Source organism: Sus scrofa, chromosome 12 (genome assembly GCF_054392235.1).
Source record: "Sus scrofa isolate SSC_HxYL_T2T_F1_AM1 chromosome 12, Sscrofa_HxYL_maternal_Yorkshire_Landrace_v2.0, whole genome shotgun sequence".
Classification (NCBI taxonomy): domain Eukaryota; kingdom Metazoa; phylum Chordata; class Mammalia; order Artiodactyla; family Suidae; genus Sus; species Sus scrofa.
The window spans coordinates 24,228,597-24,252,065 of NC_139394.1; the positions used below are offsets into that span (position 1 = coordinate 24,228,597).

General features: G+C 59.6%; 1 protein-coding gene across 3 annotated transcripts; it reads left to right on the forward strand.

The window, feature by feature from the left end:
• The first annotated feature begins 469 nt into the window (after positions 1-469).
• On the forward strand, positions 470-19,092 carry TBKBP1 (TBK1 binding protein 1). 3 transcript variants are annotated; one of them, XM_003131529.5, is made up of 10 exons: positions 470-694; positions 2,621-2,880; positions 3,716-3,838; positions 4,296-4,400; positions 5,697-5,877; positions 6,478-6,650; positions 6,850-6,911; positions 15,263-15,381; positions 15,591-16,318; positions 17,604-19,092. In XM_003131529.5, exons 2-10 carry the CDS (start codon positions 2,656-2,658, stop codon positions 17,730-17,732), a joined length of 1,845 nt encoding a protein of 614 aa, XP_003131577.1. In that variant the 5' UTR covers positions 470-694; positions 2,621-2,655; the 3' UTR covers positions 17,733-19,092. The 3 variants fall into 3 exon arrangements, 2 of the variants coding, with proteins under 2 accessions (XP_003131577.1, XP_005654002.1); XR_014820407.1 differs by lacking the exon at positions 470-694 and adding an exon at positions 2,203-2,253 and having other exon boundaries at positions 15,210-15,381; XM_005653945.4 differs by lacking the exon at positions 470-694 and adding an exon at positions 2,203-2,253.
• Positions 19,093-23,469: the final 4,377 nt, after the last annotated feature.

Sequence of the window (23,469 nt, forward strand, 5' to 3'; positions counted from 1 at the left end):
TAATCCACTTAGTTCATTCTCACTTCCGAAGAAGTTACTGATTTAACTCCAATCACTCCGACTGGACCCTATGGCCAGTGTATTTATTATCAGAGCAATGCCCCCTCCCCCAAGAGCAATGAAGAATCAGTCTAATATTTTTCTTCTCAAAAGAGCAAAGACCAAAACAATCCAAATAAAGAGCCTCCCTTTCCCCCAAAATATACAGCCCCAAAGCAAATCCCAAAGCATCACCTGAGCCCCTGCGCGGTCCACGGACACCCCCACACACTCCGCCACGCCACACTGCGTTGGGAGGCGTCGGGGAGGGGGCGCGGAGCGCGGGCCGCTCGGCAGGGAGCCGGTGGGCGCCGGGCGCGCTGCCAGGCCAAACCGCACCGCGGGGGCCGGCCGCCCCTTGCCACGTGGTGGTGGCCGCGGCGGGGTCGGGGGCGCCTTCCCAGCCGGAGAAACCCGGAGCAGCCGGGGAGGAGGAGGAGGCGGCGGCGGCGGCGGCGGCGGCGGCGGAGGAGGAGCGGGGCGGGAGCGAGGGAGGGGGGTTGGGGGGAGGGGTGGGGGGTGGGGAGAGACCCGGCGGCGGCGACAGGGCGAGAGCAGAGCGCGGTGCCAGGGGGGTGGGGGCACCGGTGCCCGTCTGGGGAGGGAGCAGGCGGAGGGGGTAAGCTGCGATTACCAGCAGGAACCAGCAGCAGCTGTAAGTCCCGGCAGGGCAGGGCGGGGGGGAGGGGAGCGGTGCCCAGGGCCGGCCCCCGGGGGTCGCGGGGTGGGCAGGAGGAGGGGGCGGGAGGTTGGCCTGCAGTTGGCTCAGGGTGGCAGGGAGGGGAAGGGTCCGGCGTCGGCCGCCCGCAATCCCCCTTTCCCCCCTCTCCGCCGCTCCTCAGGCCGCGCCGCCTCTGGAGCCCCTTCCCCGGCGCGGGGACAGCGGACCGGGGGGCCCGGGGCGAGGCCGGCAGCGGTGGGGGAGGGGGCTGCCTGGTCTCGGCCCCCGAGAGGGGAGGGGCGACAATTTCTGTCCGCCGAGCTAAAGGGGTTTAAAGGGCGGCTCTTAAAGGGGCCGCAGAAGGGGTCCGGGGGCCCCGAGGAGGCACCCCCCTCCCCACCCGCCTGCCGTCGCTCTGGCGCGGGGCCGCTGGGCAGAGGCGAGAATGCGGAGGAAGCAAACGCGGGTCGGGGCAGCCCTGGGGGCAGAACCCCTGCTAGTGGGATTGGGCCCAAGGTGGCGGGCCGCGGGGGTCCGGGGGTGTGGTGAGCGCTGGCGAGCGGAGTTGGGGGAGAGAGGATGGGCCTGGGGAGGAGAGGGTTAAAGGTGGGGCCAGCCCCACAAACACGCGCACACACTCCTCGCTCAGACCCGGTCACAGGCGTTCCCCTGGCACTTCATGAGGGGCGGTGTTGGAGCCTGGGCCTGAACCCTCCCCATCCCAGGCTCCTGCTGCCAGGCTTTGGGGGTCGCAGACCCCACGGCCTCAACTCACACCTCGGGAGCCCCCTCTCCTAACTCGCACACACGCTCCGGCGCGCGCGCACACACCTCGGACATTCCCATAGTGCCTCACGTGACACACGGCCCCGAACGTGCCCACCCTTCACACACGCTCACGCACGCGTGCACACACTCGCACACACAAACACTCACGGCCTCCTGGCCACTTCCCCACTCCATCCGACCCCCACCCGAAGCCCCGCTAAGGCACTCATTGACTGTGACACACCTACACTCATTCACAGACGCACACACTCCCCCCACACATGCCAACCACAGACACACATTCATAAACAGGGCCAGAAGAAGTACACACGCACCCCCTCGCCTACTCTTTCGGGAGCCCTGAGTCATTCCTGCCCCCTCCCAGGGCTCCCCATTTCCCTCTGTGCAGGCACACAGGCCAGGCTTAGGAATTTTTTGTCATTCCTCTTCACCTGTGCCAGGCCCTCTCCCAGAACCCCCTTCCCCACTGGGTTCCCTCAGACACCCCTCGGACACGACACTCAAGCCGAGGCCTTCCTGTGGGTCCCAAGTCAAGGGTGAGGAGGGCCTGGAGGGTTGCCACATACACCACCACCCTGCTTCATGCGAGTGGGGGAGGCACTTCCTTTTCCTGAACTCTGGGATCCTACCGGAGGAAGCTGGGAACTTGGGCGGGGGCCCAGCAGAGGATGTGCTGGTGGGACTGACCCTCCCAGAAGCGCTGGGCCTTCCTTAGGGAGGAGCCAGGGTTGCCAGAGGCCTGACATGAGGAGCTTGGCAGAGAGGTATTTGGGGAAGTGCGGCCTGGGGTGGAGAAGGGGCTGAGGAGTGAGTCTAAGCGGGCCCCAGCTGGGCCCCCTGTGCTGGGAAGGCAACCCTCTCCCGTCCACAGGTCTCCCGCGGTTCCGGAAGGAGCCCTTCCCTGCTCCTGGCCTTGTTTGTCTCTGCTTGTCACTCACCCACTCCTGGTCCCAGCCTCTTCCCCTAAAGGCGACAGAGAAGATGAGGCTTAGCAGCCTGGGAGGGGGCTTTGAGACCCAGGGGCAGGAGCAGGCTGCATCTCAGCTGGCCACAGGGCTCCTCGGGCCAGGACAAGGGCTGTCAGGGACAACCTCTGGGCCACCCTCTCCACCGTTGCTCCTGCTCTCCCAGGAGGCCCAGGGTGGGCTGCTGCCCAGACCCTTGCCATGGAGTCCATGTTTGAGGATGACATCAGCATCCTGACCCAGGAGGCCCTGGGGCCCAGTGAGGTGTGGCTGGATGCCCCTGGAGACCCCTCGCTGGGGGGGGACATGTGCTCCGCCTCCCACTTTGCCCTGATCACAGCCTACGGAGACATCAAGGAGCGGCTGGGGGGCCTGGAGAGGGAGAATGCCACTCTCCGCCGCCGCCTCAAAGTCTACGAGATCAAGGTCAGAACTTGGAGATGACGGGGTCTGGCTGTGTGTGTGATAGGGGAGGGCACTGTTGGGCGGTGGGAACTGGGGATCCAGCAGAGATTCCCAGGATCCAAAAGAGAGGCCAGGGTACGGACCCTTGGGAACTTGAGGGTCCCTCATGATGGATGTAGCCGCTCTGGAGAGCCCAGCACCAATCAGGAAGGGATTGGGAAGGATCTGCTTTGGATCTTGGGTCTAAAAAAGGTCTGGTTGGGAGTTCCCTTGTGGTGCAGTGGGTTAAGGATCCGGCATTGTCACTGCAGCAACTCAGGTTGCTGCTCTGGCTCGGGATCGATTCCCGGCCCAGGAACTTTCTTATGCTTCGGGTGAGGCCATTAAAAAAACAATAAATTTTTTAAAAACCTTAAAAAGGAAAAATAAAAAAGATCTGGGAGTTCCCATCACGCCTCAGTGGTGATGAATCTGACTAGTATCCATGAGGACATGGGTTTGATTGCTGGCCTCGCTCAGGGGGTTAAGGATCCTGTGTCGCTGTGAGCTGTGGTATAGCTCGCAGACGTAGCCCGGATCTGGTGTGGCTGTGGCAGTGGCAGAGGGCGGCAGCTATGGCTGGGATTTGACCCTTAGCCTGGGAACTTCCATATGCTGCAGGTGCTGCCCTAAAAAGAAAAAAACAAAAAACAAAAACAAAAAAACCTGGTTGGTGGGCAGCGCCTAAAAGGCAGTGGGAATTGGGATGTACAGATCCCACTGGAGTTGGGGGGGGAGAGGCGAGGATGCTGAGGCCGGTCATGGGATGGGAGTGCAGTGAGGCTGAAGCCCTCCTGGGGGCCTGCCTTACCCACAGTACCCGCTGATCAATGACTTTGGCGAGGAGCACGGCTTCTCTCTGTATGAAATCAAGGATGGCTCCCTGCTGGAGGTGGAGAAAGTCAGCCTGCAGCAACGGCTCAACCAATTCCAGCGCGAGGTGAGCCCTCCTTGAGCTCTTTGCTCCAATCACTTTCCACTACCCTCCACCCCACATCCTCTGGCCTTCTGTCGCCTTGATCAGAGATGGCCATGGTCCTCCCTAGAACCAGCTGCGGCTCCTCCTGCCCCTCCACTGGGTGCTGGGAATAGAGGTGGGAGGCACAGGGTGCTGCTCTACCCCCAAGTCAAGATGGGCCTGGGAGTTCCTGTTGTGGCGCAGCGGAAACAAACAGGACAAGTATCCAAGAGGATGTGGGTTCAATCTCTGGCCTCTCTCAGTGAATTAGGGATCCGGCGTTGCCATGAGATGCTGTGGCTGTGGCATAGGCTGGCAGCTGTAGCTCCGATTGGCCCCTTAGCCTGGGAACTTCCACATGCTATGGGTGCGGTCCTAAAAAGAAAAAAAAGACGAGCCTGACTGTGGCTGCACCCCATCCCCTGTGGGCCCCATCCAGTTGCAGAAGAATAAGGAGCAGGAAGAACAGCTCGGGGAGATGATCCAGGCTTACGAGAAGCTCTGCGTGGAGAAGAGTGACCTGGAGACGGAGCTGGGGGAGATGGTGAGGTCCAGAAAACCAGGGCACTTGAGGGGGTGGCCCTGGTTGTGTGATTGTGTGCTTGTGGTATGCGCCTGGCTGTGTCCTTGTGTATGAGTGCCCGTTTGGCCTTGTCAGTGGGGTTGGGTGTGTCATACAGGTTGTGAATGACTCTGTGTACCTCCTGGCCATGTAGTGACAGGAGGTGACTGGGTAAGTGGCCCTGTAGAACATTGTATTTCTGTGTGTTCATTTGGGTCTCACTCTGAGTTGACCCTGTACCTATGGCACTGTGCGGGAAAGCTGTGTAGGTAAGGGCAGAGGTGACCAGAAGTGTTTGTGGCTGCTGGGATGGACCTGGGCCTGGATGTGATCCTGTGTCAGGGTATGGCCGTGCATGTGAGCAGGTGGGCAGGTGTCAGAATCAAGAGACAGCGTCCCTTGCTGACTCCTAGCCATGATTGCTGGGGCAAGTCACTTAGCTTCTGTCCTGCCTCTGAAAAGTGGGGCAAATAATAACAACCTTGGAGTTCCCGTTGTGGCTCAGTAGTTCACGAACCTGACTAGGAACCATGAGGTTGCGAGTTCGATCCCTGGCCTCGCCCAGTGGGTTGGGGATCCGGCGTTGCCGTGAGCTGTGGTGTAGGTCGCAGACATGGCTCGGATCCCACGTTGCTGTGGCTCTGGCTACAGCTCCGATTGGACCCCTAGCCTGGGAACCTCCATATGCCGTGGGTATGGCCCTAGAAAAGACAAAAAGACAGAAGAGAAAAAAAAAAAAAAAAAACCCCAGCCTTGCTGAGCTGTTGTGGGCCATTTGTAAATGCTGTGTTTTAACAAACACTTCCACGGCACTGAATGTGTGCCAGGCATGACTGTGGGTCTTGAGATACATTTTCTGAATTTAATCCTCGTAATGACCCCACCTGAGAGGTAGGTGTGGTCGTCCTCATGGTAGAGCTGAGGCAGATGAATCCCAGGGTGGAGCAGCCATGTACGCAGATAGAAGTTATGTGCTCCTGAAGGGGTGGCTGTGCCTGCACAGGGGGCTGAGTGTTCTTGTTAGTGTCTCTGCGTGTTAGTGGCAGAGAAGAGGCATTAACTCTGACCTTGCAAGGGGCAGTAGCCAGAAACATCTGCATTGCAGTTGCTGGGCCAGGAGACCTCGCACTCACGGCCACTTGGAGAGGGGAGTTGGCATGTGTGACCTGGGCCTCTGCTCCATTTAGAGGGGTGATGGATACTCTGACATGGGGAAGCCCTAGGTTGGGGGGGCACACAGCCTGGTGCAGACCCTCACCCCTTTGTCTCCCCACATAGCGGGCTCTGGTGGAGACCCACCTGCGGCAGATCTGTGGATTGGAGCAGCAGCTGCGGCAGCAGCAAGGCGTCCGGGACACAGCCTTCCCCAGCCTGAGCCCCCCGCCTGCCCCTGCCCCGCCCTGTGCTGATCTGGACCTGCACTACTTGGCACTGAGAGGGGGATCCGGCTTGAATCACGGTGAGCTCTCGCCACCCCTGATTTCTATACTCCAAAGTCCCCAAGGCAACCCCCCATTTCAACACCATTGGACACCTCCAGCATCTCTGATTGATGATCAACACCTCGTTATAATGTCTCAAATTTCTCACATAATCACCCCATCCCGCCTTACCAACTGTCCACTCACCTCATCTACTATCACCCCAGTTTCTCCCACTGACATCCCTCCCCCCTTAACTCCTTCATTCCCAGGCTCCCCCATGTAATTCCTATATGTGCCAGCAGAGGGCGTCCTCGCCCAGAGTCCCCTGCTTGTCTTTGGCTACGGTTAGAAGGGTGCTTAGAGCCTTGAGTCTGGCCAGGGTAGCCTTGCCAGAGCCCATCTTACTTCTCCCCTGGCCTCTGGGAATATTAGAAAAAGCAGCTCAGCCCCCCCGTTTCCCTCTGCCCTCGAGAGAGGTATCTCTCATCCTGGGATATCTGCCCTCTGGCTCTCTCTCTGGGATCCCTCACAGTGCAGTTTTCAACGGCTTCCGTTTGTGTTGATCTGGGAGTCGGTGGAGGGTGCCCAGCATCTGGATCCAGCCTGACATCCATTGTCCTTTCCTCTGCCGCCAGGCTGGCCAGGCCCCACGCCGAGCATGAGTGAGCTGGAGCGGCGGCGGCTAGAAGAGGCTCTGGAGGCTGCCCAGGGAGAGGCCCGGGGGGCTCAGCTCCGAGAGGAGCAGCTCCAGGCTGAGTGTGAGCGGCTACAGGGCGAACTGAAGCAGCTGCAGGAGACTCGGGCCCAGGTAAATGATGGGGGGCGGAGGGTGCTGACCCCGGGCCCCTGCTCTGGTACCTGCAGAGCTCTGTGGAGGTCTAGGGGCCGCTGGAAACAACGTTTAGCAATATGGGACTTCCTCCCTGAGTACAGAGCAGCTCTGGGAATGGGAAAAAAACAGGGAGTCTGGGCAAGATTGGTGTCTGATGGCTCAATCTCTCCCTTAGGATCTGGCCTCCAACCAGTCGGAGCGGGACATGGCCTGGGTGAAGAGAGTTGGGGATGACCAGTAAGTCACTCTGTACTCCTCTTCCTCTTAACTCTACACCCCAGGGGGTGAAACCTCCCAGGTTCCCTCTGGTTTGCTCCTCTCTCTCCACGTTCTTTGGGGACCTCTCTTCCAAGCGCTCAGGGCTGTGGGGTTTGGGTTGCTCGTGTGGCCCCGTGTCCTTCACAAGAAGGAGGCGACGTTCTGGGGGTGCTCAGGTCCTTTGCGGGGGAGGTTCGCTTTGCTCTCCTCTGGCCCCTAGGCCTGTGTCTTCTCGAGGTGTGGGGGCTCGAGAGAGACTTCCTCAGCGCTTTGCTGACCTGTTCTGTGCCTCCAGTAAGGCCTCTTTGGGGCCCATTTTTCTATCCCAGTAACAAGGCCCAGCAGTTGGGTTAACCTTCCCCTCCCCAGCGAGGAGGGAGGCGATGGTCTCTCTCAAGCTTCGTGGTTCCTCGTGTCCTGGAGAGCTGAGCAGAGGAGAGAGAGAGCTGAGGCTTAGGCAAGGACTGGCTTCCTTGAGATCGTACAGCAGCGCTCAGGGAATTAGAACCTACTCCGCTGGGGGTCCCTTGGGAATCCTGCCATTAAAGAGGGGCAGCAGGAGGTGGGGAGGGCGCTGTGTCAGCAGGGAGCCTGGTAGCGGGGCTCTGGGGCAGTGCTGGGCAGCCGGGGAGAGTGGTGAGCACAGCCTGGCAGCGGTGAGCCTGGTACCTTTCACATCCGCACCCAAACTCATCCTCTCCCACTTTCTGAGAAATAGAGCACAAACCTCCTTCCGCCTAAGCCTTCTCCCCTGAGACGAGGCACGTGGCACAGCCTCCCTGCTTTCACTGGAGGGAAAGACTGAGGCCCAGAGAGGGCGGGAGGTGATGCCCCACTACAGTGCACACCCGGCTCCAGGACCCCCGGTCCTCCTCCCTGCAGGCTTCTTCCTCACCTTCCTCCCAGCTTCTGGCCAGTTGGGGGTACCCCTCGCCTCCCTCTGCACCCTGGGGCGAGCGCCTGGGTGGAGCTGTGATAGCTCGGGGGGTGAGAACCCAGTTTGTGGGACTGTTGGGTGGTACCCCTCAGCTATTAAGGGCCTCTGCAAAGAGGGTCCACCCTAGCTTGTGGCTGGGGCTCAGAGCCCATGAAAGCCTCTGTGCCCAGACCTGGGAAACACACACACACACACACACACACATTCTAGAATCTCAGCTTGCCCCTAAAAATAAAGTCACACCGTAGGGTCCTTTACGGCTCATTGAGTCCAACTCCCTCTTAGAAGCCCAGCAGTAAAGCCCCCCGATTGGTTGAACCCAGAGAGAGGGATTATTTTGGCTGGAGTCTGCACATCCAGGCTTCGAATCCCAGGGACCCTTCCTGGGATGCTGAGCGGCTTAGCTGTGCCAGCTTCACCTCTCTGGCCCCAGGTCTCCCGCCCGGGCTCAGTGGTCCATCGTTGCTGAGAGATATGTGGGGAAGGTGATGTGGGTCCCAAGGGGCCAAGGCTCTGAGTAGGAGAGAACCCCTTCTACCAGGTGCTTTTGGAGGTCACATCATCCATGCCACTAATTCTGGCCAGAGCAGCCCCTTTCCCTTCTCACCCCCACGGCACCTGCCCCACCCTGTTCCTTTGGCCAGAGGGAGCTGGGCTCTGCTCCGGGGCTGGTCCTACCTGAGGTGACCTCCAGCTCCTCCCTTGGTCTCTACGGTTTGGGCTCTGCCTCCTGGATGGCTGCCCCTGGAGCCAGCCAGGCCCTGCCTGCCCAGCCTCACGCTTCCTTTCAGGCCAAGCATCTCTGGACAGCCCCAGCTTGGCAAGAGTTAATTCTCAGAGGAAGTCCTCACTCCCCCGGTAGTTTTATTTTCTTATAAACTCAGCTCCTTTTAGTAATAAGCCGCTTCCCGAGTGCTCCCTCCCCTGTCCTCCCACCTGAGGTGGCCTCAGTCACCTGCTCTCAGCTCCTTTCCCCCACCAGCCCCTCCTCTTCCTTCTGCTTCTTCCTGACACTCTGGGCTTGTGGGAATTTTACATGGGCGCCTTCCTAGGAGAGGGATGCAGGGCCTGGGTTATCCAGATGGAGGTGTGAAGGCTGAAGAGGGGGCCGCAGAGGCTCCTGAGGGCAGCCGGCTGCCCCGTGGGAGCTCGGGGCACCTCCGAAAGGTGCTCACTCATGTCAGCGTGGCTGCCTTCAGGGCGGCCAGTTTCACCATGGGAGTCCCGGCCGCTGAAATACCCTCCCTGGCACTGCTGCTGCCTCTATTCATCCCCCTCCGTGAGTCCTCCCGGTGCTGATGGGCAGGCCTGGGAGGGAGCCCCAGGCCCCAAGTCTCCAGTCCCCTCTATCCCAGCCCCTGGCCCACAAGCCCCGGTCATCAAGGTTTGTCTGAAAATGGGTGCCCAGACCAGACCCCACTGCCACGCTCCAGGTCTGACCTCTGGACCAGAGCTCCCTGCCATTCGGTTAGCCCAGCATCTAGTGGTTGGTGCCCAGGGGGACCAGTTGCCCCAGAGAGAGAGCCACCGAGGGTGACTCGGGAGCCAAAGGCAATAAGGAAGGAGGAGGCGGGAGTGGAGACCACCCGCTCCTAAGGATGTCCGGGGAGCTGGGGACCCCAGGGGGTCCCTGCCCAGGGAGAGGTGCAGAACCCCTGACCCCCTCCCCTCTGGGCTCCACTCAGTCTCGGGTCCTGAGTGAGGCCTTCCTGAGGCAGGGGCTGGCCCTGAGGGAGGGAGGGAAATATCGGAGAGGGGGCTTCTCGATGGGGCTCAGGGAGGGGAACGAAGGCCGGTGAGGGAGGGGACTCGTCCATGAGGGGAGCACCCCGTGAGAAGATGGGGGCTCAGGATGAGTGATGGGGGGGAAACTCTAGGCCTTTTTTCCCAACGTGGGGGGCTCAGCGTTGCAGCCTGGGCGCTTTTCCGCCCACCTCCCCCCCCCAAGCCCTCTCTCCGCCCACAAGCCTCTGCGTGGGCTGCGGTTAGTGGTAGGGGAGAAGTGTGAACTCGGAGAGAGAGGATGGAAACTCTGCACAGAGGTCAAGGGCAGTGTGGGGTGGGTCAGGACGGAAGTCGGAGACCCCCGCGTACCCTGAGCTTAGTCTCATGCCCCAGAACCAGCGGGCCCAGGGCCTCCACCTTCACGCTTCTCACCCTCCCTACTTCCTTTCTCTCAAATCTCCTTCAGCCCAGGCGCCTGGCCCCCGGGAGTTAACCTCTGAGCAGCACTCGCAGCCTCAGGGCTCCCGGGGGTGGGGGTGGGGGCGGGGGGCCTCGGCAGTCGGAGCCCACCACGCCCACCCAGTTGTGGTCTGAGGGATGGTGGGCTTTGAACCGTCTCCGACCCTTTCCCTGCCCCGGAGGCAGGCTCTTACCCACGCTCTCTCCCTAGATGGGGAACTCCACATCCTCCCCTCATTCAAAGCAAAGTCATTGAGCTGGTTTCTCCAAAAAAGGATCAACACTGGTTTCCCCCTTTCTCCACCCATCTCTCCGAGGCACTCCCCCGAGTCCTCGTTCTCACCAGACGCCCGCCGCCCGCCGTGCTTGGCACTTTACCTACAAAATCTCATTGACTCTCTCTCTCTCTCTCACACACACACACACACACACACACACACGCACATGCACACACGCACACACAGTGTGTGTGTGACAGCGTTATCCCTTTTCACAGCTGAGCAGACTGAGGTACAAAGAAGTTAAGTAATCAGAGAAGTTAAGAGCAGATGGGGTGATAGTACCTCTGCGGTGTTTTTCTGGTTCGAGTTCTTCTCCAGGTCAGAGGCCCTTAAATTGAGGGGCACCCAAGTGATTTGTGGACCAAAGTTGATCACTTTTGAAAGTGAAAGGGGACCCTATTAATAATTCTACCCCGGCGACCGCTGTGAACCAGGACAGCTCTGGGCAAATTGGCATGTGTGCCCCCCCCCCACCGCCCCGCACCTAAATGGGGGCTCTGGTCCCCAGCCCCGCCGCGAGCGTCTCAGTTTGGCTGCATTTAGGGAGGCTCTCTAGACACAGAGATCATCTGGCTGAGCTGGAAGCATGGCAGGGGCTGCCATGAAGAGCTGGGCTCTGCGGACCGCAAGTCTTAGCTGGTCGAGGAGAGTGAAGGGGCTCAAGGCGCCTGAAAGGAAGTGGTGGAGCGCTGGGTTGTTGCAAGCGACTTCCTCCCCCTCGGCCCGCAACCTCAAGTCCACGGCCCGGTGCCTGTGGTCCCCTCCCTGAGGGTCGGGCCGGGCGGGAAGATTGATGCTGGGTGTGCCTGTGGGTGGTGGAAAGTTTGGTCCCTAAATTCCCCCACCGGGCTGAGGTGGCTGGGGGCCGCCGGGGCAGTGAGGGGCAAGGATGGGAATGCTGGATTTCTGCTTCCCTCCTGGTTCTGTCAGCCGGGGATTCACACCATGTGACCAGCTTGCGTCCTGACCCCAGCCCTCACCCTACTACTGGTCCTGTCCCTGCCCGTTCGTTCCCCTCTCCCTCATCCTGACCCCAGCTTCATCCACAGTCCTGGCTGAAAATGAACGCATCTGAGCCTGACCCCAGCCTTAATCCTGACCTCAAGCCTGTCCCTACTTCTAATCCCTTGACCCAAGGCTGGCCTGAATTTCGACCCTGCTGCATCCACATTGGCATTCGAATCCTCACAGAGGCTCCAGTGCAGCACAGGGCACTCAGTGAACTTCCCTGGGGAAGACGCTGCCCTCGGGAGCCCATGTGTCTGCCGGCCGGTTTGGGGCAGAAAGAGGCCTTTTATGCTGAGGTCCCTACTCTTGCTCATTTCAGTTGCTTTATCAGTAACAGTGAAGGTGATTGTCTCCAGAGGAATTTTTGAGATCCCCAAATTATTCATGGAAAGAATGAGTGAAAGGATAAGTCAACAAAGGATGGAAAGGTTTGCAGCGGAGGACACGCTTCTTCCTGCCAGCGCTGCCATTTGCACCCTGGCTCCTCCGAAGGTGCCAGCTCAGCAAGCTGAGGTGCCAAGAGCCTGTCTGAATCCCTGCTCTGTGCCACCACTGCTCTGTGACCTTGAGCTGGCCTTTTAATATAGCTCTGCCCTTCCACCCCCCACCTGCGGCTGGCGCCTCCTCTCCTCTCCCAGGGCAGGGCTGGGGGTGTTCAGGGCTCCCAGACCATGCTGGAGGGCCTCAGCCTCTTTCTCCCCCTCCTCCTCCTCTTTCCCTTCTGCTGCCTTCCCATCGCTCCATTTCCCCCTCGCCTGAGCCTTCAGGAAGGGAGTTTATAGCCTAGTGGTCAGTAGCCCTGGCTTTGGAGTCTGGAAGATCAGAGCTCCCATTCCAGCAACTCCACTATTTCTAGGCTTTGTGACCTTGGTCGAGGGACTTAACTTCTGTAAGCCTCAGTTTTCTCTTCTGTAAAATGGAGATAATATGAGTGGCAGCACCGTGTGGGTGTTGCAGAGATTAAGTCCTTAGCACAATGCTGGCCCCAGATAAGGGCTCATCTCATACAGACGATTTATGATTCTTTTATGCCCGGGTCCTTCCCAAGTTCTGAGAGAGTCAGACAGACCTTTCCCCCATAATTGAAGCAATGAAGAAGCACCCAAGCGTGGCCATCTCCTGCCATTCACCTGACCTGTCCTTCCCAAACAGCTGCGATGGTGGAAAATAGGCTTCAGGTGTAGGCCAGGAAGCCAGGAAACGGAATGTGTATTCAGGTGCATGTGTACGACCCTTGGTTGTGAAGTTGAGATTTTTTTTTTCCACCGAATTGGCAGTGTTTTCTAACGTGAGTCATTCGGGTCGTTAGCGTACTTAGCAGCCCCAGCCTGTGCATCTTGAGATGCGGAGGGAGGTCCCACAGGGCCATGGGGCATCAGGAGGTCAGGTCCCCCTCTTGCCCGGGGTCTCGGAGGTCCTTGCAAGGGCGGCCTGGAGCTCCAGGACATGGGGTCAGAACTTCGAGAGGGGCTGGGCATTCTGGTCCAGGCCTCCTCCTTTCATCTTCTGCTGCCCTGTTTAGCTCTGAGGAGGGTGCCAGGAGCTGGGTGGTGGAAACTGGGGTAGCTCCTGACAAGGGGAGGAAGGCCAGCAGGGGAGAGACAGGGGCCTGGGAACCGAGTGTGGCAGGTGAGATCTCCGAGGCAGGGTGTGAAAGCGACGACCTGTATCTGTCACCTGAGATAGAGCAGTGAAGGCAGATGGGGAAAGAGACTGTGGCTGCTTGATCAGAGAGGATGTTCCCTTGGTGCCCGGCCCAGAGCGCCCCCCCCAGCCCCCACCGCTGAGATGTTAGTGTGATCCTCTCCCAAAGCCCCCAGTGGGATGGGGGAGGTGCAGAGTCCCTCGGTTTGAATGAGGGAGCCTTATTTAGTGTGGGACACAGACTGGACCTCCCAGTCCGCTGAGGGTGCTGCCGTTTCTCACCACAGACCCGCGCTGGAGAAGAGGGTGGGGGAACACAGGACACAGAAGGGCCGAGGGTGATGGGATGGAGGGCTCCCACAGGACCCCTCCCCCTCTGCTCCCGCCCATCCCTGGCACCATCAGATTGCTAGGGGGCACTCTCCCTCCCTAAGAAGCGGGCTTGTCTCCCAGAATCCCAGCCTGTTTGGCATAACTTGGCTTTGGCCCAAATGGGTTAAAAATAGTTTTGTTGTGGGAGGGGTTCAGGGTTGGCCCAGCTCTGCCCCAGGATTAGCAAGACGGAGAGAGACAGAGCAAGAGAGAGGGAGAGAGAGAGAGAGAGAGAGAGCGAGCGAGCTCAGTCATCCTCTACGCTCTGCGCCTCGGCTTTTCCTGCCCTCTGAAGCCCTAACCTCACGACTTCCCCTCCTCTCCTCCAGGGTCAGACACACGCGCTCTCACACTGCTCATCACACCGGTCTCCTCCTTCTCCGCCCATCCCTGGGTCCATTACCCGGAGGGGGGGTGGTGAGGACCGGGCCTCAGGGTCTGGAGAACTCCCCCTGCCACCACCACCACCTCTCCTTCCTCCCAAGAGCCAGAGGGCATCCCCTTTGAGGAAATCCCTCTGGGGTGGCCGAGCCTCTGCCTGCCACTTCCCTCCAGCTCCAGCCTCCACAGCGTTCTGCTGGTGTCCCTTCTGGATTGGGGCTGGGATGACATCTGAGGAAACAAGACCCCTACCTCCCAGGCTCTGTCCAGTCCCAGGTCAGCGATGAAAGCAGTGACCCAAGGCCATGGCGGCGGAGGCCTCCTGTGATGTCAGGACTGGCTCCCTGGAGGTGTGCAGGCCAGGCTGGGAGAGAGGGGAGGGGCAATGCTGAGAATGATAACCTTCGGTGGTTCTGGGTCAAAGGGACCCAAAGAGAAAGGAAGAGAAAAGGAAGTGGTTGCAGTCTTTGCTGAGTCTGTTCCAGCTCCGTAAGGGTGGGTGCCCAGGAGGCCTGAGCAGGAAGTGGAGAGAAAAAAAAAGGGAAGAGAGAAAAATGGATAAAGAGGCTCAATTCACTTTTCACTTACTGAATAGCTACTGGGTACGAGGCCCTGGACAAGGTGCCAGGAATATGAATACAGTGCTATCATTGCCCACCTTCGAGGAAACCCCAGTCAAGTTCCAGAAGAAGGCAACTTTTGTTAGTGCTTCATGTGAGTGGCGCCCCCTGGAGGTGTGCAGCGCACAACAGCGATCTTTATGTAGAGGGTTCTCCAGGTGATCCTGAGAATTGCGAGGCTGAAAGGAGCTCAGAGGCAGCTTGGAGATGGAAGCAAGTGGACCTGGAACTGGGCAGACCTGGGTTCAAGTTTATCAGCTGGCACCGCTGCCAAGCCAGGAGGCCAGGTTTTCACTCATGGAATGGGGCTCTTCATAGGCTGTGCAGCAGGGGTCCCTAATGTTTCAAAGGTGAGGACTCCTCATACGCCTCCTGCCCCCAATGCACAGATTGCACTTACACTATCAGCATGAGCTCTTTTGAGAAAATTCACACTGACAAAAGCTACTATAAATTGAGTGTGGCTTTTTGATGAATCTGTGTTTTATTCATCACCGCAGCTTCTGCACAGATTAGAAAAACATTCACACATACCTGTAGGAGATGTGTTCAGGCCACAGACAGTGCACAGTGAACACATGGATTCAGGAATCCTTTGAAATCACTGAGCTCCCCATTCCCAGCCCAGGGTCTGGGAACCACACTGCCTGAGCCCCGGGTAAGGCTCTCTGGGAGAGGTTCCGGTTAAGGTGGCTCTTAGTGCCCAAGAGGATTTCTGCAACGGGGGTAGGAGGGCCCTGGAGGGGAGGGGAGGGCCAGATGCTGGGGCAGAACCAGTTCTTCCTGCACGGCTGTGACAGTAAACCCACTTCCCTTCTCCTCTTCCTCACTCCCTGCCCTCTGACCTCAGGGTCAGGGCAGGCTGGGGTCAAGCCTTGACCCGGGTGACTGGGTGTCCTTCAGGGTGAATTTGGCGCTGGCTTACACGGAGCTGACAGAGGAGCTGGGCCGGCTTCGAGAGTTGAGTTCCCTGCAGGGGAGGATCTTGAGGACTCTGCTGCAGGAGCAGGCTCGGAGTGGCGGTAAGATGGGGCAGGGAGGTGGTCGCTATGGTCACTGTCCTTCCTGCGTCCTGGGGCCACCCTCCACTTCTTTCCCGGCGACCCGGCCTTTTTCACTCGCTTTCAGAGGACAGTGGGTGGGTACTGGTCGCCAGCAAGGCCCTGGCTCCCCAGTTCTGACGTCCTCTCTCCCCACCACTGTCCCCCACCCTGTCCTGCTTCTCTTCCAGGCCAGAGGCACTCGCCGCTGTCGCAGCGCCACTCGCCGGCCCCCCAGTGCCCCTCGCACTCCCCGCCGGCCAGAGCGGCACCCCCATGCCCCCCGTGCCAGTCCCCCGTCCCCCAGCGCCGCTCTCCGGGGCCCCCATGCCCCTCGCCCCAGCAACGCCGCTCGCCGGCCTCGCCCTCCTGCCCGTCGCCCGTCCCGCAGCGCCGCTCGCCGGTGCCGCCACCGTGCCAGTCCCCCAGCCCGCAGCGCCGCTCTCCGGGGCCCCCCGCCTGCCCGGCCCCGCAGCCTCGGCCCCCGCCGCCCCCGCCGCCCGGGGAGAGGACGCTGGCCGAGCGCGCCTACGCCAAGCCGCCCAGCCACCACGTGAAGGCCGGCTTCCAGGGCCGGCGCAGCTACTCGGAGATGGCGGAGGGCGCGGGCTACGCGGGCGCCTCCTCGCCCTGGCTGCAGGCCGAGGCGGCCACGCTGCCCAAGCCGCGGGCCTACGGCGGCGAGCTCTACGGCCCCGGCAGGCCCCTCAGCCCGCGGCGCGCCTTTGAGGGCATCCGCCTGCGCTTCGAGAAGCAGCCGTCGGAGGAGGAGGAATGGGCCGTGCCCGCCAGCCCGCCCAGCCCAGAGGCGGGCGCCATCCGCTGCGCCTCGTTCTGTGCTGGGTTCCCGATCCCCGAGTCGCCCGCCGCCACCGCCTATGTCCACGCCGAGCACGCGCAGTCCTGGCCGTCCATCAACGTGAGTGCGCACGTGCGCGCTGGCCTGTGCGCAGACCCTGGGGAGCCCCGCCCCTCCGCTTCGCGCCTGCCTGGTGGGCGTGGCTCCCTTCCTTTCTCTCCGCCCTGGTCCCTGAAGCAGCCCTGGCCCTTCACCTCTCCTGCGGCCCTTGACTGGTGTAAGTCAGGGTATCAGAGGACTCCAGGCGCTCCCCCAGCCTCTCCCCAGATGTCCATCTTTCTCAGCAGCATTAAATCTTGTTCAGTCCCAGGGTTAAAAGGCGCAGCCTTAAGAGTGCCAATCCTGGCTCGAACTCTGGACACCAGTGCTTAGTCGCTAGCTATGGGAACTCAGACGAGTTACTTATCGTCTCCCACCGTCAGTTTTCTCATCTGAAAAATGAGGACAGTGATATATTATCTAATTCCATTAGCAAATTTTAAAGAGGCAGAGTGAGCCCAAAGCATTCTGCACAGGGTCTGGCACAGCGGTAAACATCAATGACTTGGTGATGGAAACCACGCTGTCCGCCACGGGTCTTGGGTCCACACAGAACCAGGCCTGCTCATCCAATTCCCTCCATCGGTCCTCAGAGCCTCTGCTTTTTCCTATCTGTCCTAGAAGACAACCCTATCTCAGGGCTGTATTGTTTCACTGAAATAATGATTTTTCTGAATGTCAGAGCCAACCCTTGCCACCTGGAAGGACCAAAATATATTCCAAAGCCAGACAGAAGGTTATCTGGGGAGTTGCCATTGTGGCTCAGCAGGTTACGAACTCGACTATTATCCATGAGGATGAGGGTTCAATCCCTGGCTTCACTCGGGGGGTTAAGAATCCAGCGTTGCCGTGAGCTGTGGTGCAGGTCGCAGATGCATCTCCCATTAGATCCCTAGCCTGGGAACTTCCATATGCCTCGGCTGTGGCCTTAGGAGAAAAAAGAAAGAAAGAAAGTTATCTTTGGTTGTACATTGTTTAGGATTATTCATTGCCTTGAGTTATCTGCGAGCTGTGTCTTAATCACTCAAGGCATGTCTGGGTCTTGGCTTCCTTCGTTACCACAGATGCCCTGGGAGGCTGAGCGTACCCACCTCCACACTCACACCTCCTGGGGGTGCTATGCCTAGGTTTGGGGAGCCAGATGCTAAACTGGTAGAAGTTGGACAGGGACAAGGAGGAAGTGGTCCCCGACCCCTTTTGCATGCTACAGCCCTCTGTGCTTTGGGTCCCAGGAAAGGGCAGGCTGGGATGTTGGGAAAAGGAGGAAGGGTTGTGGACCGTAAATGACTCCCTTCTCTCTCCACAGCTGCTGATGGAGACAGTGGGCTCTGATATCCGCAGCTGCCCCCTCTGCCAGCTGGGTTTCCCTGTCGGGTACCCGGATGATGCTCTCATCAAACACATTGACTCCCACCTGGAGAACAGCAAGATCTAGGGTGCCTCCCCCACCCACTGGCTGTTTTTCCGCCTTCTCCCATCACCCGTAAACACTCACTTTGAATGCTGCATGAATCTCGTGGGGGGCCCTTGCCCCTCGCGACCCCCAGATACCTCCACTAGCTACCGAGTCAACGTGTGTGCCGTCTTCCCTGGTCCAGGCACCACTCAGCCCTGGCTTTTCCCGGGAGGTCAGCCGAGGCTCTCCCAGCTCCCTGGCTCCTGCTGGGAGGTGGGGGTCAGGGCTGGGATGGGAGGGGCATACCCCACTCAGCCTCTTCCTCTGCCTTTCTGTTTGTTCTACACCGGTTGGATCCAAGAAGGTGTCTAGTGCTTGGGCCTGGGGGAGGGGGAGGGTATCAGAGGACTCCAGGCGCTCCCCCAGCCCCTCCCCAGCCGTCCTTCTTTCTCAGGCTGTGCTCTGTCCAGGGAGCGCCTCCTTGTGGGGTCTCAGAGCCTGCCCTGCACACTGATGCCAGTTGCTCCATCCCGTGGCCAGGTCGGAGGGAGGAGGCATCTTGTCTCTTGCCGTCCCTGCAGGCCAGTCCTGTTCTCCCTGCTCTCCCCACCCTGGGGAATAGGGAGGGTGGGAGAGGAGAGGGAGGGACCTGGAGGACTGGGAGCCTCAAGCCCGGAGAGGCTGCCCTGAGGCACCGTGACCCTCAGACCAGGGCACTATCTGTGCGGCCGGTGCCCTCCTCCCAGGGCCCCCGGCCCTTAAGGCAGATGCTCCCCTCCACCCTGACCCCACTCACGCCCCGACACCACAGGTGCCCTGGAGCCTGTGTGTGACTCAGCCTCTGTTAGCTGGGTGGGTGTCATCAGCCCTGCCTCCCGGGCCCGAACCTGTGGCCGGGCTCAGGGTGCTGTGGAGATCAACTTCAAAAGAGCTAACCCCCTTCCCAACACCCCAGCGACCCACATTCCCTCTGTGAAATCTACCTCAGAGTCGTACCCTCAGAAGGACGGGTAAGCAGGAGGCCAGGGGGTCCCCAGGGCTGAGGTGGGGAGCTTCCTACGGCAAGAGCCTGCCGCCCCCACAATGAATCCAACCCCCTCCACTGCAAGCCTCTCCCTGGGTCTCAGCCCAGGCAGGGGGCGGCGGTGGACGCTACTGTCAGTGCATGTACCATTCTGATCCACCTCTTCCAGGCCCCCCACCTCCTCACACCCCTCCCCTCCCCCTCAGTGCAGGGGAGTGGGGGGGTGTGTCTGGCGGGGAAGGGGCCGAGGACTCCAGAGACACATGGCATCATACCACCGAAGGGAAATGGGGCAGGGGGTGGAGAGGGGAGGTGGGGCCCCTGAGCTCTCTGAACAAGTTGAAAGTCCAAATAAAACTTACCTGTTCCATCTGCGCCCGGTCTGTGCCCTGTGTGGCTGGGGGAGGGGAGGGAACCCCTGCAGCAGGAGGTCTTGGAAACTGTCTCAAGCAACCACAACCCTGGGTTGGTGGGCGGTGGGCAGGTAAGGAATGCGTGGGGCACCCACATCCCAGAGTGATTCTTGGAGACACGGGCGTGCTAGTAGCCACAGGTGACTTGTGACATAGGATTTATTTGGAACAGGTAGAGAGCAACAGAGGGTGTCTTCCTGACCAGTCCTGAGCAGGGCCAGGGCCTGGTGAATTTCTGCTCCCCCCCCTGCCCCCAGCAGAACCTCTGGCGGGTAGAGGTTCTGTAGCCAGGGGACTCATTGGTCAGTAGCGCTCTTTTTTCATTAGATGATTTCTTGTGCCAGGAACCAGGCTGGGGCCTCAAAGAGGAAGGAACATCTGGGTTCCTTGTCCTTATGGGTCAGAGAGCAGGGGAGGGCTGGGCTCCAGGCCCAGCAGCTGCCTTGAAAAGTCCCACAGCCTGGGTGGTCAGAGCCAGGTCACGAACCCATGACTCCTGCCCCAGCTGGGGCCCTACCCTCCATTTGCAGAAAAGGCCTGAGCTACTTATGCGTTAACTGGGTGCCTTTCGTTTCCACATGACATTTTCGGCTAAGGATTCACTTTAAAACAAAAGGCAGAGGAGTTCCCTGGTGGCCTAGCGGTTAAGGATCTGGCATTATCACTGCTGTGGCTCTGGTTACCGCTGTGGCAAGGGTTCTATTCCTGGGAACTTCCACATGCCATGGGTGCTGCCAGAAACAAACAAACGAGCAGGGGCAGTTGCTCACTGAAGTCCTCAAGTTCAGCTGCAGACCCAGGGCGAACATTCCTCCCCATTAGTACCAAGGTCCAGACCCTCATGGGGAGTCTCCACTGCTCCTCTGTTGCGTCAACAACCATAGCTGGTCTCTAAAAGTTGATCCAAGGGTTCCTGTTGTGGCTCAGCGCAAATGAATCTGACTAGTATCCATGAGGACACAGGTTCGATCCCTGGCCTCGCTCAGTGGGTTAAGGGGCCGACGTCCCTGTGAGCTGTGTGATGTTGGCTGCAGATGTGGCTCGGATCTGGCGTTGCTGTGGCTGTGGCATAGGTCGGAAGCTACAGCTCCGATTGGACCCCTAGCCTGGGACCCTCCACAGGCTGCGAGTGCAGCCCTAAAAAGACACACACGCAAAGTTGATCCAAATGTGATTCCCTCTGTGGCCAAGTCCTGAGTGCCAGGGAGGATGATGAGAACAGCCATCTCTGTGGGACATGGCTTCTCACAAGCCCTGGGAAAGAATGTTCTGGAACATCTGGCACATGGCTTCCCCTGGTTCTCCTCCACTTCCATCAGCTCCCATGGAGGAAGGCAGGTTTCTGGGTCTGGGTCTTGTTTGGATCTCTGGAAGCATCTGCTAAGGGCAGGGGTCAATTAGGGATGCTACAAAGACACAAGGCACAAGGAAATCCTAGCCATCGAGAAAAAGGGCAAGGATGACCTGGGGAGGATCTGGGGAGGAGTAACCCCTTCTGGTCTTTGAGCGTGTCTGAAGGGGGGCGGGAACACTGGTATCCTGCAACCAGCACATTCCCCTTGTCACCGGGGTGAGGGGAGCACGGCGACATGGTGTGGATGCTGGCAGCTTGTCTCCTTGATTTCTGGGGACCCGGGGCAGAACTCAGGTGTGAGGAAGGAGGTGGGACAAACAGACCAGGTCCTCTAGAACTGCAGCCTTGAACCTAATGCCTCCCCCTGCCCCCCACCAAAGGAGAGGCCATGGAGATGGGGTAGCTGAAGGAGGGGCTGGGAAACCCTTCTTCCCTGCTTCATCCTTCTCTTCCCAACCAGGGTTGAGGACTCTGGCCACCATGACTGTGTGGGAGTCGTTGAGGGACCCAGGGCCTGAGGGAGCCGGGGTGGAGGGCCCGGATCTCTGAGCCTCTGGAGGAGGTGAGACAATTGCACAGGAACCAAGTGGAGGAAAGACCCTGTTGAGGCTGGAGAAGACACACCGGGGGCCCCACTCCCTGCTCACCATCACCAGCACAGACCCCCAACCAGACATGGCGGGGGGGTGGGGAGGATTCCCGGATGCCAGGCCGTCCATGGGCTCCCCTCCAAATGCCCGATGAAAGGCCAACCCCCAGCCTCCCAGCTCTGGCCGCGCTGCCCACAGTTGCTCCTTCAACCCCCAGCTGCCCCTTGGGCCTCCCTGCCTCATCTTTAGGGACCCGACAGCCCTGCCCCAGTCCCCACAGGATTTCCTCGGCCAGAGCTACCAGACCATGGCGACCCCTGCCCTTCTCCCGGGTCCCTGGAGAGGCTCTGCCAGGCGAGCAACTAAGGAGAGCAACAGATCCTTTCTTTCTTTCTTTTTCTTTTTCTTCTTTTTTTTTTTTTTGTATTTTCTAGGGCCGCACTCGCACGCGGCATATGTAGGTTCCCAGGCTAGGGGTCTAATCAGAGCTGTAGCTGCTGGCCTTCGCCAGAGCCACGGCAACGCGGGATCCGAGCTGCATCTGCAACCTACATCACAGCTCATGGCAATGCCAGATCCTTAACCCACTGAGCAAGGCCAGGTATCGAACCTGCAACCTCATGGTTCCTAGTCGGATTTGTTAACCACTGAGCCATGACGGGAACTCTCAGATCCTTTCCAAAGCTGGTAGTGAGGATGGTGGCAGTGGCACTGGTGTGTGTGCGTGTGTGTGTGTGTGTGTGTGTGTGTGTGTGTGTGTGGCGCAGTCGGGGGGGGGGGAGCTGACTGCTAACAAATGAGAGGGTGTGTGGGTGAGTCAGCCGTGTTAATGAGAAACTCCACACCCCGCTGATTAGGACTAATGAAGAAGACCTGAGGGGGTGGGGGTTTCAGTCCGTGATCTCTTTATTGGGTAGAGGGGGGGAGCAGGGCAGCTCCCCCAGCCCCGTTTCGCCCTTAGCAAGGCCGAGAACAGGGCAGATGGGGCCACTCTAGGAAGCATGGAGGTTAGACACAAGGATGAAGCTTGTCCAGGGCAAGGGGGTCCTAACTGGGAAGGGGCAGAGACGGGGCTCTGGACAGAGACCACATACGGGGGACACTGTCGTGTGAGATCCTTTAACACCTGCCCCTGCTCCTGCCCGTCCCCCAGTGTAGACGTCAGAGACATTCTTGGTGTGCAGAGCTGGGCCCCCTTGTTGCTTCTGAAATCAAATGGACATCTGCAGAGGGCCCTGGTTGACAGGATGCTGCAGAGAAGGCTCCAGTCCATGCCCTTCCCACTGGCAGCCCGGAGGCGGAGCTCTGGGTTGGGGCCTTGATTATTTATGCAGATATGAACCACCCAGGGAGGCCTGGCAGGGCTGCAAGGCAGGAGGCAGCTGGGATAGGGGAAGGCCCGGGCATCAGCTGAAGGCCCTCTTGGTGGCTGCCCTGTCCTTGTGGTGGAGACCGAAGCCCCTGAGAACCTGCAGCATCACCCCACCCTCCGTGCCAACTCAGCCAAGGGCAAAGGCACCAGGCGCGCCTTGCAGATGTTCCAGTCCGCTGTATGAGCGCAGGCATGAGCGGAGGGAGGGACGAGGTTCAGGGGAGCGCGCGGCGGCGGGGGGGGGGGGGGGGGGGGGGGGAACAGGATGGGTGTCGGCCAGCACCTTCAACACCTCCTAATTTGCATTACCACCGACACCCTTCTTGACCAAGAAAATGGAGCCAAAAATAACAAGGGGGGGAGGTGATTCCCTGGGGGGCCTTTGAGGTTCTTTTTTCCTTGCCTCCAATACTCTGGGGTCAGGAGGGCAGCCCCGCAGCTGGCCCCTGGCAGGGGAACTGCACCCATGGTTGCTCCTCCCTCCTCGGATCGGACAGACATCCCATCCCAGCATCCCAGCTCCCCTGGCCTCACACACCCAGCCCCTCTCCTTCTTCGGAACCTGCGCCATCCGCCCTCCCCTCCTCTGGGACCCCTCTCGCTGGAGCCCCTCTCACAGCGGCTTCCACCCCAGCTCCACCCAGCGGGGAAGTTTTGTTCTGTTCCATCGTCCTGCCTCCCCCGTCAGATTGGGCATTTTTGCAGGGCAGGACCCTACTGGCCCCTGTCATCCTGGGAGCCACTCAAGGGAATAAATAGTCCGCCTGAGAAAAGAATCCAAACAATAGCAGGGGAGCTTGTGAGTCGATTCCAGAAATGACATGAGGTGAGCCAGGGTCCTGTGTGAGACCCGGCCCTAGGGCTACGGGGCGGGAGGAGAGGGGGCTCCCAGCTCGGTCAGAGGCCTTTGCCCACATGGCTTTACGTGGAGGTGTCCGGCCTCTCTGTTGTGAGATCCTTGGAGAAAAGGATCAGGACCATTCCATTTGGACATATTTCTCCTCTGCCCCACGGATCTATCCC

Coding starts and splice junctions, on each gene's coding strand:
- TBKBP1 (XM_003131529.5), top strand. CDS start 2,656: ATGGAGTCCATGTTTGAGGATGACATCAGCATCCTGACCCAGGAGGCC. Junction 2,881..3,715: donor TCAAAGTCTACGAGATCAAG/GTCAGAACTTGG, acceptor CCTTACCCACAG/TACCCGCTGATCAATGACTT. Junction 6,912..15,262: donor AAGAGAGTTGGGGATGACCA/GTAAGTCACTCT, acceptor GGTGTCCTTCAG/GGTGAATTTGGCGCTGGCTT.